Source organism: Hippocampus comes, unplaced genomic scaffold (genome assembly GCF_001891065.2).
Source record: "Hippocampus comes isolate QL1 unplaced genomic scaffold, H_comes_QL1_v1.1 scaffold98, whole genome shotgun sequence".
In the NCBI taxonomy this organism is placed as follows: domain Eukaryota; kingdom Metazoa; phylum Chordata; class Actinopteri; order Syngnathiformes; family Syngnathidae; genus Hippocampus; species Hippocampus comes.
In genome coordinates this window covers 472,460-486,174 of record NW_017804832.1, presented here as the reverse complement: position 1 = coordinate 486,174, position 13,715 = coordinate 472,460, and the positions used below count along the sequence as shown (strand labels likewise).

The 13,715-nt window shown below is 42.7% G+C and overlaps 1 protein-coding gene across 5 annotated transcripts in view; it reads right to left on the bottom strand.

Annotated features, from left to right (window-relative positions):
- Positions 1-13,715, bottom strand: part of cep112 (centrosomal protein 112) — a 144,344-nt gene that overhangs the window by 111,631 nt on the left and 18,998 nt on the right. For all 5 annotated transcript variants that reach the window (XM_019868675.1, XM_019868666.1, XM_019868691.1 and 2 more), the window contains 5 exons: positions 10,040-10,126; positions 6,816-6,915; positions 6,261-6,379; positions 5,858-6,001; positions 452-606 (listed from right to left, as the gene is read on the bottom strand). In XM_019868675.1, coding sequence (XP_019724234.1) covers positions 452-606; positions 5,858-6,001; positions 6,261-6,379; positions 6,816-6,915; positions 10,040-10,126 — 605 coding nt within the window. The remainder of the gene's footprint in view (positions 1-451; positions 607-5,857; positions 6,002-6,260; positions 6,380-6,815; positions 6,916-10,039; positions 10,127-13,715) is intronic.

Below are 13,715 nucleotides of genomic sequence, written 5' to 3'. Positions count from 1 at the left end.
GTCTCTCACACTCACTAGTCCCCGGCCTCCTTCCTTTCGGCTTGCGTACAGTCTCAGGGTGCTGGATTTGGGATGGAACCCCCCTAAACATCCGTGGTCTGAATCTCTTCCTTTGGCCACCTTATTATTCCTGCAGGGTATCTGATCGCTGGCAGGGCATAGCTATTCTTGCCATTGAGCTGGCTTTTTTATATATATATATATATATATATATACATACACACACACACACACACACACACACATGACGCCCCTGATTAAGGGTCTTCAACTGTGAGGTGGACCTACTAATCACTGTTTGTTGCCTCTCTGGCGCTTCTTGATATTTATTTCTTTTTTTTGGGGCGGGGGGTTGTTTTTCAATTCAACCTCTCTTTACGCACATATAATAGTTATTGAAATCCTTCCATGTCGTTTTACGCAAACTCTTTTGTGGCCAACATCTCCAGACCTTCTGTTGGCCTCCTGCAGTTCGGCACTGGCGGCCGCAAGGTGGATCTCCAGCTGGGCCTTCTCCTGCATTGCCTTCTGAAGCGACGCCTTGCTCTTCTCCACTTGGGCACACTGCTCTTTCACTTGCCGTTCCAGCTCACGCACCATTTGCACCTACAGGCCACACACATGTCGAGGAAAGTTTCATAACGCGCGCAAGATCCATTTGATGTATATTCGAGAAAGTCTGTCAGCTCATGCTCGCTAGCTGTTGAAGAGCAAGTCTGAACTTGTGGCGAGGTCGACTTCAAATAAACTCCTCATGCACTGATTTTCTTCCAAGATATGTGAGTCATCAAAAGCAAAAAACATCTTCACTACACAAACTGTGCCAAAGGTCGAGGCAGCACTGCAGCAGGCAGCATGGGAAAGATCTTATCGTGTGAAAGTGTCTCAGAAGACTTCCCCCCACCCTCTACTGTAAAAGAAAAAGAGAAAACTCAACTAGAGCAGTTTGTGAAGTATCGCGGCTTTGCGCTTTTGAGCCATGACTTCAAGTTATACTTATACCATCATTTAAAATAGCGGCCTCCCTCAGTTGGGGGATGAGGGGGGGCACTATTTTCAGGACTAGTTGTGGGGCCAAAGTTGAAGACATACATCAACACTGCATCAGTGACATACATGAAATCTTCCGTTTTTGCTTGGATGCACACTTGACTTTTAAACAGAATTTTCTGAAGACTTGTACTTGTATGTTATCAGGTTGCAGGGTGCACAAAAGATTTAAGGACATCTCATGAAAACTAAATTTTCTGTATTAAGTCACATTTTTTTGAGGAGAATATTTTTTTTTAATTTAGTACAGCAGTCACATCACACCCACTCATAAATTGCAAAGGTTTTGCACCTAATAGTAAATATTGTGTTTATTTCAATTGCTCATTTCAAAAAGTGAAACTTACATTGGAAGATGGCCGAAAAGTTCATTTCTTTCATGAACAGATTCATTAACCACATATGTAAAGCAGAAGGAAATTTCCTGCAATGTTTCAATGAAATTAATATAGGAATTTTTAAAACTTAAGAGATTCACCTTTTGAATTGGGGTAGCGGTGTCTGGACCTCTGTCTTTTGTGTAAGCTGTGCAGCGTGCTAAGAAAAGTGACAAGAAAGGGGCCTGTGTAGTGTTGCAACGTGCTGACACTTTTGGCAGGAGATGAGAAGAAGCACCTGCCCCAGCTCAGGCTGCCTGCTCCACATGGACACTCTCAATGGGAGCAAAATTACATCCCTTAATAAGGTGTTCCCCATGTGAATTACTAGGTGCAAACTACAGGCTCCCGATGCCACGCTATGGCTCCTTCTTCCCTTTAAAGACTCAAAAGTGAAGCCTTTGAAGATATCCAAAGAAAGAAAAAAAATGTCATGTGAGGAAAATGACCTACGGCAAATTGATGATTGCCAGCGTTAGTCTTCTGAGAGGCTTTGGCCGGTGGGTACTGTAGATTGATGTAGGTTGTATTTAAAAGTAAGTGATAAGGGGTTCAAGCATTTTTAAAAACTATATCTTGCTTTTTTTTCAGCAATGGTTTTTTAATGGATTTTTACTAGGGCCCGACCAATTAATTTGCCAGTGTTTTTTCATACATTACAACATAAGAAAGAGATAAGGACATTCAAATACTCCCATCCAAAAACAATCCAAAGTAAAAAACAAACACACAATAACAACAACAACATCAAAAAACAGCCTATTTTTCTTACTTCTCTCTGTTGTAAAGTTAAACAAATATTTTTGGACCAAGAATTCTCTTATAGTCTCTCCATACCGAATGTTGTTTAGCTGGCTAACTGCTATTAGCAGTTAGCTAGCTGTAATGAAGGAATCCAAACAAAGATTGACTCTCTCTTATGAATCATGGGTTTTCTACCAATGACACCTTATTTTATTTCTGAAAGTTTTGCATAACCGAGTTTCCTTATTCAGTCGACAAAACGGATGACGTCTTGATGGCACATCATTCAGACGCTGCGTATGGAAGATTACCAAGAGACACACCTAAGACGATAACGGCTGCGCTTTCATTTCCAAGCACCTACTCAGTCACCGTGTCTGCAGTGCCGTGTGGAATGATAACATTCATATGCGTATCGATATAACCTCGTGTGTCCATAATTCAAAGCAGTACAGGTGGTGGAGGTCAAACTCCAACACAGTACAGTAGCCTACATTATTTTACTGCGTGTTGTTGTCGTCCACTTACTCAAAAGCCTTTGTGGACAATATTCATACATCAAACCAACATCCGCACGTCAGAGTAGGGCTTTGCACTGTTATTTGGCCAAAATGCCAAATCCAGTCCAAGAGGTTCCATGAGATAAAGTTCACTTTGAACATCTTACACTAGGCGCGTTTGTGCGTGTAGCCGAGCAGCTAATATATCACGACAGAGGACTCTTTTCATCCTCAGAGGCCTTGTCTGTCCTTAATTATTAAAAGAGGAGCCTTACCAGTGGCCCCACACTGTCCGCTGTTTGATGCCTTTCAAATGTGAGCTTGCTGACAGACGGCCGCAGCAATATGCGCGTATGCGTGATGCGTGCGGCACGACAGAATGACGACACTGACAACAATGCTATTTGTGGCTCACGGTGGTGATTAGCCACATTAAAAAGTGCTGCGCACGATCCGCCTCGCTTTAAACCGCCATTTTCAACGTGTTCATTCGGGATCAAAGACAACGAGATTTGCGAAGGGGTGTGCATGAATAAGGGCCACAGATATGAGGTTTCACTCTTGCTGAGCGGATGCACTTCATTGGATCACTAATAGGCACGAACACATTTTAGATATATTGGGAACGGTTTGTGTAAATGAACTCTGCCAAATTTCAAAGATCAAAATAATAATAATCGCCAACTACGTAAAATGAGGCTTCAAAGTGTCGTCTGCGCTGAATTGTTAATTAAGTATCAGTTCCACAATCTGGAAAACTTCATCTAGCATCGTTCCTATGCCTACACGTCTTAGTCTGGTGGCTGGACTGTATCCCAACAGGTCAACACTGTGACAACGAGGCACTTCAAACCCAGCCCGAAGTCCCGGTTCACATGCTTGGCTGTCACATCCCACTTTGAAATTGTTTGTTTTACCTTTCTCTTCCACATTTTCTCTGTGACCTGCGCACACTGACAGCAGACAACAAGGCACTCTTAAGTAGAGGTGTCAAATTGTCGCGTTAATTGCGGATAATTAATTACAGTCATATTTAGCGTGTTATGTTTTTTAATCACGTTAATCTAAATTTTAATCTCTAACTTTGTTTCTGTAGGTGGGTTGCCTTTTTATGAGATCCCTTTTTATTTTATTATTGGCTTCCTGTGTTCGAGTTGTTGAGGGTGAGGAAACAATGGTCAGTCACAGCCTGAAGCGGACATTGATTGGTTGTCATTATGTTTGGGCTTGTTTAGCATATGCTGATTGGCTCCCATTGGAGTTGGGCAGGCCAGGTAAACAGCGGTGAAGAGAGGAAAGGTGAAAACGGAGGAGCATGTGAGAGTTCTCGGCCCAATGAATGGAAAATATACATTCCAAAAATGCCCCGACGGCACTATTGGTAGAGTGTTGTGCCGAATTTCTAAGGAGGAGTTTGCTTACCACCGAAGCAGCTCAAGTTTAGCCTACCACATCAATGCAAAGCGCCCAGTCGCGAGTGCAGCCACAGCTAACATTAGCACCGAAAGCGAAATATAGCGAGCCATGGCAAAGGCAAACTAAACTCGAAGAGAACACCCCACGTACGAGGCATGAAGTCAGCATAGCTGCTGTGTCCTCTAGAAGTGATTTATGTTTATTTCAACACTATTTTGATGAACAGTGTTATTTCTGAAGTGCTAATTTACAGCACTGTGATTTAAGGGTGTTTTATTTATTTTTTATTATCCGAAGCAAGTTCAGTGTTCAGTACTTGTATTGCTCAGAAAAGTATTCTTACTGTTTTTGATATGTTAACCTAAGCACTTTTTATGGACCTGATGTTCTATTTTATTTTTATTTAGACTTACCAAAAAAACAAAACAGTGCTATTCCCCATGGTGGTCGAAACTAAAGGTTGCAGGTAAGATTTGGGACTAGTATCAAATACAGCAGAAAGTAAATGGCCCGGACTGCATCTGTTCAAGTCTGTTTACAAACAATAAACCACTTTATAATGCCCCTTTTTATGTAATGTCAATCTTTTGATCTGCCTCAATAATGTCATGAATTTAAAACGAAAATCGGGGGTTTCCAAGCTATTTTTAAATGAGATTAAAATATAGATTAATTAGATCAATTAATTACATATCATAATTAATTAAAAAAAATTTTTTTTTAATCTCTTGACAGCACTACTCTGAAGTGCCCACTAAATAGCTAATTGCATATCACGCACAGCTGATACAAATGAAGGGGCTTAAATTCTTATTTAGTTAGGTTGAGATGACTTATGCCGGACGGCCAAGTGGGTTCCCGGACCTTGTTTTAGCCAAAAATCATGAAACCTAAGTCGGTGTCAAACATTTATACCTCCCCAACGGAGCACTAAATAGTTCTCAGTCTGTTCTTTTACAGCAATTACCTCCCAACATGAATAATGTATTTCAAAACTCATGTCTGAATTTACTTTACAGTGAAGAACGTTAGCATGTCACATATGACACTCCCTATACGGTTAATAAAAGGTTTCAAGGTACTGCCAGCTTGAGCCTGTTCAAAAGAATTTACTTGACATGCCTTCCTATGGGAAAAATGCATTTTGAAATTAAAACAACACAGAAGTCAACCGGCATAATGCAACAGATTGTTTTCCACTCCACAAATAGAAACCTGTCATGTTACTGTCTGCATTGTTCTGGAATGGCGAAAAATAACATCCGCTCACGCAAAGCATTTTAATACTGTAAGCTTCTTATGATGTGATTGCACAACGGCAAGGCGCTTCTTTATCACCTTTGCAACGATGTAAAGCAGAAACTGTTGTTAGCCGTGTCGCCAATTAGACGTGAAGTATTGTGTGGAACGCACGCAGCGGCTTTAAGCAATGTAAGCCGATGTGCTTGCCAGGGATGTGTTCCTCGAGCCGGTCCTTGGCATCTTGGTCCTTGGCCTTGGCCTTGGAGGCAAGTCCTTGGTCCTTGGCCTTGGCCTCGGAAGCAAGTCCTTGGTCCTTGGCCTTGGCCTCGGAAAATTTTTCAAGTCCTTGGCCTTGGCCTTGCCTCGGAAAATTTTCCAAGTCCTTGGCCTTGGCCTTGGCCTCGGAGGCAAGTCCTTGGCCTTGGCCTTGGCCTCGGGTTGCCGGTCCTTGGACACATCCCTGGTGCTTGCTGACGCTTAAGAGGTGTCGGCATCTAAAGGCACACGCGCACGCGATCGTGTACTCACGGTGGATTGCGAGCGAGTGTTATATTCGGCCTCCATCTTAGCCAGCCTCATCTTGGTGCTCTCCAGCAGTTCCTGGATGTTGTCGGTGTGCTGCTTCTGCAATTCAAACTTCTCCTTCTCCACATCGGCCACTGCCGCAAGCAGCTGGTTGGTGGTTGGGGGGTGTATGGGGCAACATCACAACAAGGACACGTTGAATTATTCTATTTGTTGTATGACACCACGCACACTAACACTGCAAGCAAAAAGTTTGAGATATCAGGCTTCGACTAAAAACGGAATATTCCTTGCAGTGATGTTCATCATGAGTCTTATGCAATTGCACACCTTTCTTTTCTTTTTTCTTTTTTCTTTTTTTTTTTGCCTTTGGCTGAAGCAGAACATCCAAGCGCCTAAACTTTACCTTCTTCTCCCACTCATTTTTCAAGCAGTCGACGCTCTGATCCGTCATCTTCTTCAGCTCGGCAATCTGCTTGTCTTTGCTCTCGCAGATGACCTGGGATTCCTTCAGTACACTTTGAACTGCGGGCGAGCGCACAGCAGGGGAGGGGGGGGGGGGGGGGGGGGGGGGGGGGACAAAGAGTAGTCAGGATGAGCCTCAGGGTATGCAAGACATGGACACACACAAACACAATGTCCTCCTATATGCCCGCTAACACAGTGGTGAATCGAGGTCAATAACTGGCTGGTGGTGCTTTTCTTTGCATTCCAACAGACGCTTGAAGAGACTTCAGTAGAGAAGAAGTGAACAATTTGACGCCAAGCATGAAAACATACTCCAGGATTACATTTCGGATTGAGCATCACAGCTGGACAACGTCAACGTGCACCAGCGCATCTCAAGGAATCGTATCATTTTCACCTTGAGTGTTCTCCGACATTGCCATAAACATCCTTGCAGTTAACCCCGCCATCCTGTGATCATCCTGTGAGACCCCCGCCCCACCCGCCCCGTCACCTTTCCACTCCAGTTTGTGGATCATCTCCTCAGATTCCTTCTGCTGGGCCCGATAACGACTCTTCAGCTCGTCAATCTCCACATTCCTTTGGTGCAGGATCTAAGCAGGTGGAAAATATTCAGTGCAAATGATGCCATCAATCATTCTTAAACAACAGGGACAAATGTTAATCTATACCATATGGCCAAAAGCATTAGGACAGATACAACTATAGCTGTAGCGGAGGCGAGTCCTTCAGAGATGATAAAGAATATATGCCTGCAAGCATAACTGTCTGGCTTTAGACGAAAATGCGGCATTTTTATGACCTCTTAGGATAATTTAAGGTTTTCATGTCATTTTTCAAGGTGAATTAATTCAGGCCTCTATTTTGGAAAAATCCAATTGAACTTGAGATGCTAAAGAACCAAAGACGCCGGACACCACAAACACTTTTTCCTGGTTGATTCTAAACAGATTTTTATTTATTTATTTATTTATTTTGATGGGCTTCAAGTCAGTTGTGCACCAAAGTCAATCAAAGGTGCCCGTATGGGCCTTAGTGAATGTCCTAGGCAACAGCCACACTTGCATGGGAACGTTTTTACCGCAAATCAAGGAAGGATTAAGATTCAGGATGCGCTCAGGGGATTTGATTGCTGTCTGTATGATGTTCCATATGCATGGTAATTCCTGTGGATGCTGCATGTAAATGAGGGAAATGGCCCCTGAACACAGCACCTGTGCTGAGGTGTGACATGCTAACTGCCTGTACATGATGCTGCCATCTGGGTACAATTAGTCAATTAGACCACGGGGGGGGGGGGGGGGGGGGGGGGTCTGACTTCTCTGCAATCAGTTTAAAAAAACAACAACAAAAAAAAAAAAAAACGGAAATTCTGACAAAATTTGATTAGCAGAAGATTTTTAGGGCTTTGATTATCAGAAGATTTGATTAGCAGAAGATTTTTAGGGCTAAAATGGCAGAAAATGTGCCTTTTTTTTTTTTTTTTTTTTACAAAGCCAGTCACACTGTATCATTGTTTTTGTTTTTGAAACCATCATTGTGTTCTACAGCAGCACACTTAGCAGCTAATCCGGTCGTTCTTGGAGTAAAATGGACATGGGCGATGAAAGGAAAAGGGAGTGGCCAGAGCAAAGTTCATAACACATTTAGGATTTTTTTTTTCCTAGCATCCGACTACAAATGTTTTTTTGGGTTTTTTTTTTTTTTTGTAGGCGACCATCAAGAAACGTGATGACACAGTGACAAGGCCAGAGAGAGGACACGGGAGGTGGCAAATGACGGCTTTTATGGTGGCAATTTTGGGCTTGTTATTGCTTTTTATACCCCAGCCTTGGTCCAGTCTGGACATAGTTGGAGCTAACACTCATCTTGCATAGAGCGGAAATGAGAAAAAGTCCTTGATCCAAAATCCCGGAAACAGAATTTATGTTACGGGTAAAACTGCTCATATAGAGTACAGTACTATGACGAGTGTACATATAAAAATACAGTCATTAAAGTATAAATCAGGATAACCGTGCCGTTCGTTCCAAACAACCAAATGCTCTTTTATACACTCTTCATTTGAATCATGAGTGTTATTGCGTTGAATTCAAATCGTAACATTTGCAACATTTTTGCCCATTTTCTGGCACATTACAGACCAAACTAGGAACTGAATCTTAACGAATTTACGCATTTTCTACTTTGCTAATTTAAAATAATGGCACGTTTTGGAGTTAAGTGAATAAATAAAATAATCAGCACGTTTGCATGCGGTACTTTTAGTCATGAGCAGTACACAGAGTACGGCGCACAACCTTAAGGTAGTGCACCACAGTCTGGCCTCTTTTCATTCCTAAACAAGGAGGAGGACAATGTCCAGCCCTTCATCGGCCCATACATTATTGAAATGGCGCTAATTAAAATGAAACCTTCCATAAGGCTCGTCAAAGCGTGCGCCCCTAAATCGTTTCTCTTTGAAGCCATTAGATGGAATACAGAGTCAGATTCAGAGGAAATGAAATTGGACATAACTCACCATCTGCGTTTAATTAAAGAGCGGGAGGGAGAAGCGAGCTGTCATTGCGTCTCATCAAGCGCAAAGCAATGGGCATCTTAAAGCTGGGAGAGATTCCCCCACCACCACCCTTTTTTCTTTTCTGTTTTATTAAAAGCTTCTGTCGCAGCAAAGAAAAGTCATGCCGTGGACGTGACAGATACCAGGTGCTTGTTCTGCAGCTTATCTGATGGGCGCCCGGTGTGAAGTAAACCATCTCCAATGCTTTGAAGAGAAGATTGTTTGCAGAATGGAAGGGGCTGGGGGGGGGGGGGGCAAAAGGAGCGAGTCCTTTCCTTTTCATTAGCCATCAAGTGGAGATAAGAGGCCATCAGAGCCAAGAGAACCAAGTTGAAGTAGACGTCAAGAGGACTCAAGCTGGCCCATTGGTGCACCATCATAAAATTAAGCCAACCATTGAAATCCCCTCTTGACTGGTGCTTGTAAGAGGGAGCACATAACTCCTACTCTGGCATCCCTTCACTGGCTCCCGAGTTCTTTTTAAGATCCTACTATTTGTTTTCAAACCTTTAAATGGCCTCGCGCCACCTTACCTCTCTGAGCTCATCCGCCCCTACATACCTGCCCGGCGTATCAGGTCTGCGCAACAGACATAATTAGAAGTACCAAGAACTAAGCGGAGGCTCAGAGGGGATCGAGCCTTTTCCGTTGCTGGTCTTTGGAATGACCTCCCACTCAATATTCGGCAAGCCCCCTCGCTGCCCATCTTTAAAACTCGTCTCAAAGCTCATTTGTATTCTTTGGCATTTGACTCGGTATGACTTGATCTTAGTCTTACCGTTTGGTGTTTTCTACTGTCTTTGTTATTAATTTGTTTTTATTGTTGTATATATGATATTTGCTCCATGTACAGCACTTTGTATGCAGCGATGGTTGTTTTAAAGTGCTCTAGAAATACAGTTGAGAAAAAGATAACAGGTTCGAGCTTAATTCAGTGAGTCCTATGGCAACATTTTAAGAAATGTACTGTACCCATGAGGATTACTTGTTTCGCAATTTAATTTGCATTGAAACCGCCTGGGTGTGCCCGTTGCGTGCTCTTCTTGCGTATTTAGACAAAAGCACGTCACAGACTTGTTATTAGGAAAGCTGGCAACTGTTTACGGTTGTGGAAAAAAATGCATCCTACGGTCTCTACTTTAATGTTGCTTTCTCACTTTGTCAACATCTGCGTCATGTCGCTGCTGCATTTTCAGTTTCTCCTCCTGATGCTTGCACTCCAACGCTTTCACTCTCATGTCAACCTGCAAACAAAAACACGACAATAAAAAGTGAAACTACGGCCTTTTTTTGTTTTGATGATATTATGACTTCAAGATGGCGCCGCGAGAGTGGCTGCCTTTACAGCAGCTCCAATACTTTTTGTTCTTCTACTTTCTTCCTTTCGTAACATTGCTGGTGTAAATCGGGAATTTCTTCATTGTGAGACGATTAAAGGTTTTACTTATTCTTTTTTTGTTCTTTTTTTTGTACAAGTTGCTAAGCAAAAGAATCAGAGTTTGTTAAGCTGCCAAATTTTCTACGAATATCTTCATATCATATCAACACATTGACAACGATAAGATGCCTCCGGATGAAAGAAGTCACATATTTCCCGAGCACGAGCAATTATGAAATGGGACAGAGTAACATGCAAAGTGTGGACAGGGGTTTTGCACTGGGTTGGCCCCTTTAGAGCGCCTCATCGTCACGGCATGGAAACGCCACTGGAGGCTCCCATCGGATATATTTTCACAGTTCAAACATGTGTAGGCATAAATAATATGCTAGACTAAGCAGACTAAGTAGAAATGCTATTTGATTGACAGCTGACAGTTGAATGGGGCATGGTTTCAGCAGACTCAGCAGATACGCCTACTACGTTCGAGAGCGGCAAGAGCAGATTTATTTTTTTTCCCCAATTTGATTACTTGGTGATTTTTTTTTTTTTAATCTTTCAAATTTGATCTTTAATCTTTCAAACTTGACACACCCGAGACCAGGGGTGTCAAACTCATTTTTGTCGCGGGCTACATTATAATTACAGTTTCCATTAAAGGGCCATGATGACTGAAACTATCCAAAGAAATCAAGAATAATGTTTTATGAAACTATTGTTTCAGTAACTGCAATGAGGGGTTTGGTAACAAGAAATGTTTAGAATATGTCACTGATTTATTACGAATGAAAATTTGAAATTTTGGTACACATTTTAGCAAGTATCATGGAAGTTGTCATCTTTGATTTGCTTTCATGGGCCACTTAAAATGATATGGCGAGCCACATCTGGCCCCCGGGCCTTAAGTTTGACACAAGTGCCCTAGACACTCGTGTCAAGGGTGCGTCAAGTTTGGAAAAGGTCTTAAAAGTTTCATAATTTTTGAGGAACTGAGCAGAACAGGCTCCTCCAAGTGATCAAATACAATGCATTTGACTTATTGAAGCAGCATATGGTTCAAAGTTATTCTTCTACACGTTCCCAGGGACTGTAACTGTAACCGTGAAATAATTGCTTGTTTGTTGGGCTCTTCCTCAATTCCCACGTTATTTCAAGAAGCTTTAATGAGCGCCAAGTGCTAATTCTGTTGTTTTATTTGGTTAATTACGATCTGCTCTTTCTTGAAAGGCAACATATTTTCTCTGCTCTTTTCAAGCTGCAAGTCGCCACACTATGTTTGTCCTTCCAAACACAAAGGGGAAGCTTTAATAGAAGGAAAGGAGCCCATCAGTTTGATGTGGCGACTCATGTTTTGTCAGTGTCTGGTCCTGGCGTCTTCATCATCCCCGGGGCAGGGTGACAACTGGGATGCCTTTGAGCGTGGGAGTCGGAGTATGTGTGCAAATGTGTCACAGAATGCTGCTTGGCTACTCGATTTATGAAAGAAAACTGCCAAAATAATACTTCAAGCAAAGTCAAGTAGCTAACACTAGACTTAAAAGTGATGGAACCATCCATCATCCATCCGATTTTGGCAGTACAACGCTTGTCCTCAGTATGTTGTGGGTGATAAATATTAACATTTTACCACTTGGTGGCAGAAATGGTGAAAAGTGGAGACAAGGGAGCCATTTGCTGAGTGTTTTTTTTTTTTTTTTTTTTTAATCAAATGGCTGACACTGACAACTTTGTGTCATTTTGTGTAAAAAAAGGTTCAGACAGGAGGGCAGATTCCGCAACTGTTTATGAACAAGCCTGCCGCTCTGCTCGGCAACAGTTGGACAAATTGTGGCAACAGTGGCATCATAAAATAAAATATTAATAAAAATGCTACTTTTAGAAATACGTGCCTCAAAGGCGGGGGGGGGGGGCACGTAAGCATCTTAGTGGGCGGGCACCGAGAGACAATCAGCACAGCCATCTTTCTTAACAAGCTAGAATTAGCATTAGTGAAATGGGTGTCCGTAGGTACTTTGTTATGTTTTCTGACTGTACACTAGAGGGCAGTGTTGCTATAAAAAAAAATACTGCTCCGATGAAAAAGGGAGGAGTTCTGTAATGGCGACTAAGTGAGTTGTAAAAACTAGTGTTGTGATGTTAATAGGCTGTCAAGTAAATAAAATGTTTGGCTACAATCTGGGCTTGTTATTCTGCCACCCACATACTTAATCCGGTTAGGGACTATTAAAGGGACGGACGAATACCTACTTCTGTCATTGCTTAGTTTGTCCTTTAAAGAAAAAAAAAAAATCTTGTCCTCCATGATCAAAATGGGCGTCCGACAGAAGGCCCATCTCTGATGCTTTTATTTTGAAGGTCTGAATTGTGACGGGATATTTTCGACAGGACTTGCATTGTCGAATCATCAGAGGTTCCACTCTAATGAATAATAAGTAATTTCCTCTCAGGGCATGATAAACTATCAACCGAGTAAGAGTATAAAAATAAAAGGTGTGAGCTGCACTGATTCATCACGCACTTAGACTAGAATTCATTCTGAAAAGTCTACCCTTGAGGATGTTCGATATAGTCATCTGCCTTCTTCTTTTTGTTGTTGTTGATCCATCAAGATTTGTTGGTGCAAGTGAAAGGACAACAAGAGAGTTGTCAGCGCGTCAACGGAAAACGTAAAGGACAGGCAAGTGCGAGAGGGAGGGAGGGGGGAGCGAGATGATTGAAAAGCAGGAGAGTAAACGCAGAGCCGATTCTGCAGGCACAGAAAAAAATGGATGGGATGCGCGAAGAAGAAGAAGAAAAAAAGGCACATGTGGAGGTGTCACTTTCTCAGCCTTTATTCAAATGCTCTTTTGAGAAAGTTTGTCAAACTAGATCAGAGGCGTTAAAAACTTGTTTATAAAAGGCGTCAGTGAAGGAGGGAGGAGGAAGAACGTGGTACACCTAAGGCTTCAGAGACGCCTTCAATCGGGCCGTCTGGGTGGTGCTGCTTTTTTCCCGCCTCTCTTCTTCAGAGTCATAGCTGGCAAGATGTAAGATGCCATCTTTTTTGACACCTCCCTCTTGAAAGGATGAGCGGATGGGAGTGCGGAGGGGGTGTGTGAAAGAAAGCGTGTGTACGGGGGAGGCAATCTGAGGCAAAGACGCAAACGGTTGCCCTCGAAACCGGCGCGGGGTCAAGGCCTTTTTTTCCCCTCGGGGGAGGGGGAGAGGGTGGGGGCGGGGATGCGCTCGCAAAATGTCTGCAAAGTGTTCAGGCCTCAAAAGCAAGGTTGCTTTTGTGCGTTCGTCTTTCGTCTCGTCGGAGACGTACAATGTTCTGCCGTGTGACTTGCATCCTTTGCAAACACAGATGCTCAAGGATAGTCGGGATGCGCCATCCCGCTGTCTTTTCCACTGTCTGACAACAATTTACATTTGTTGGTGTTTGTCCAAACGCTGAGAACAAAGCGACACTTTTG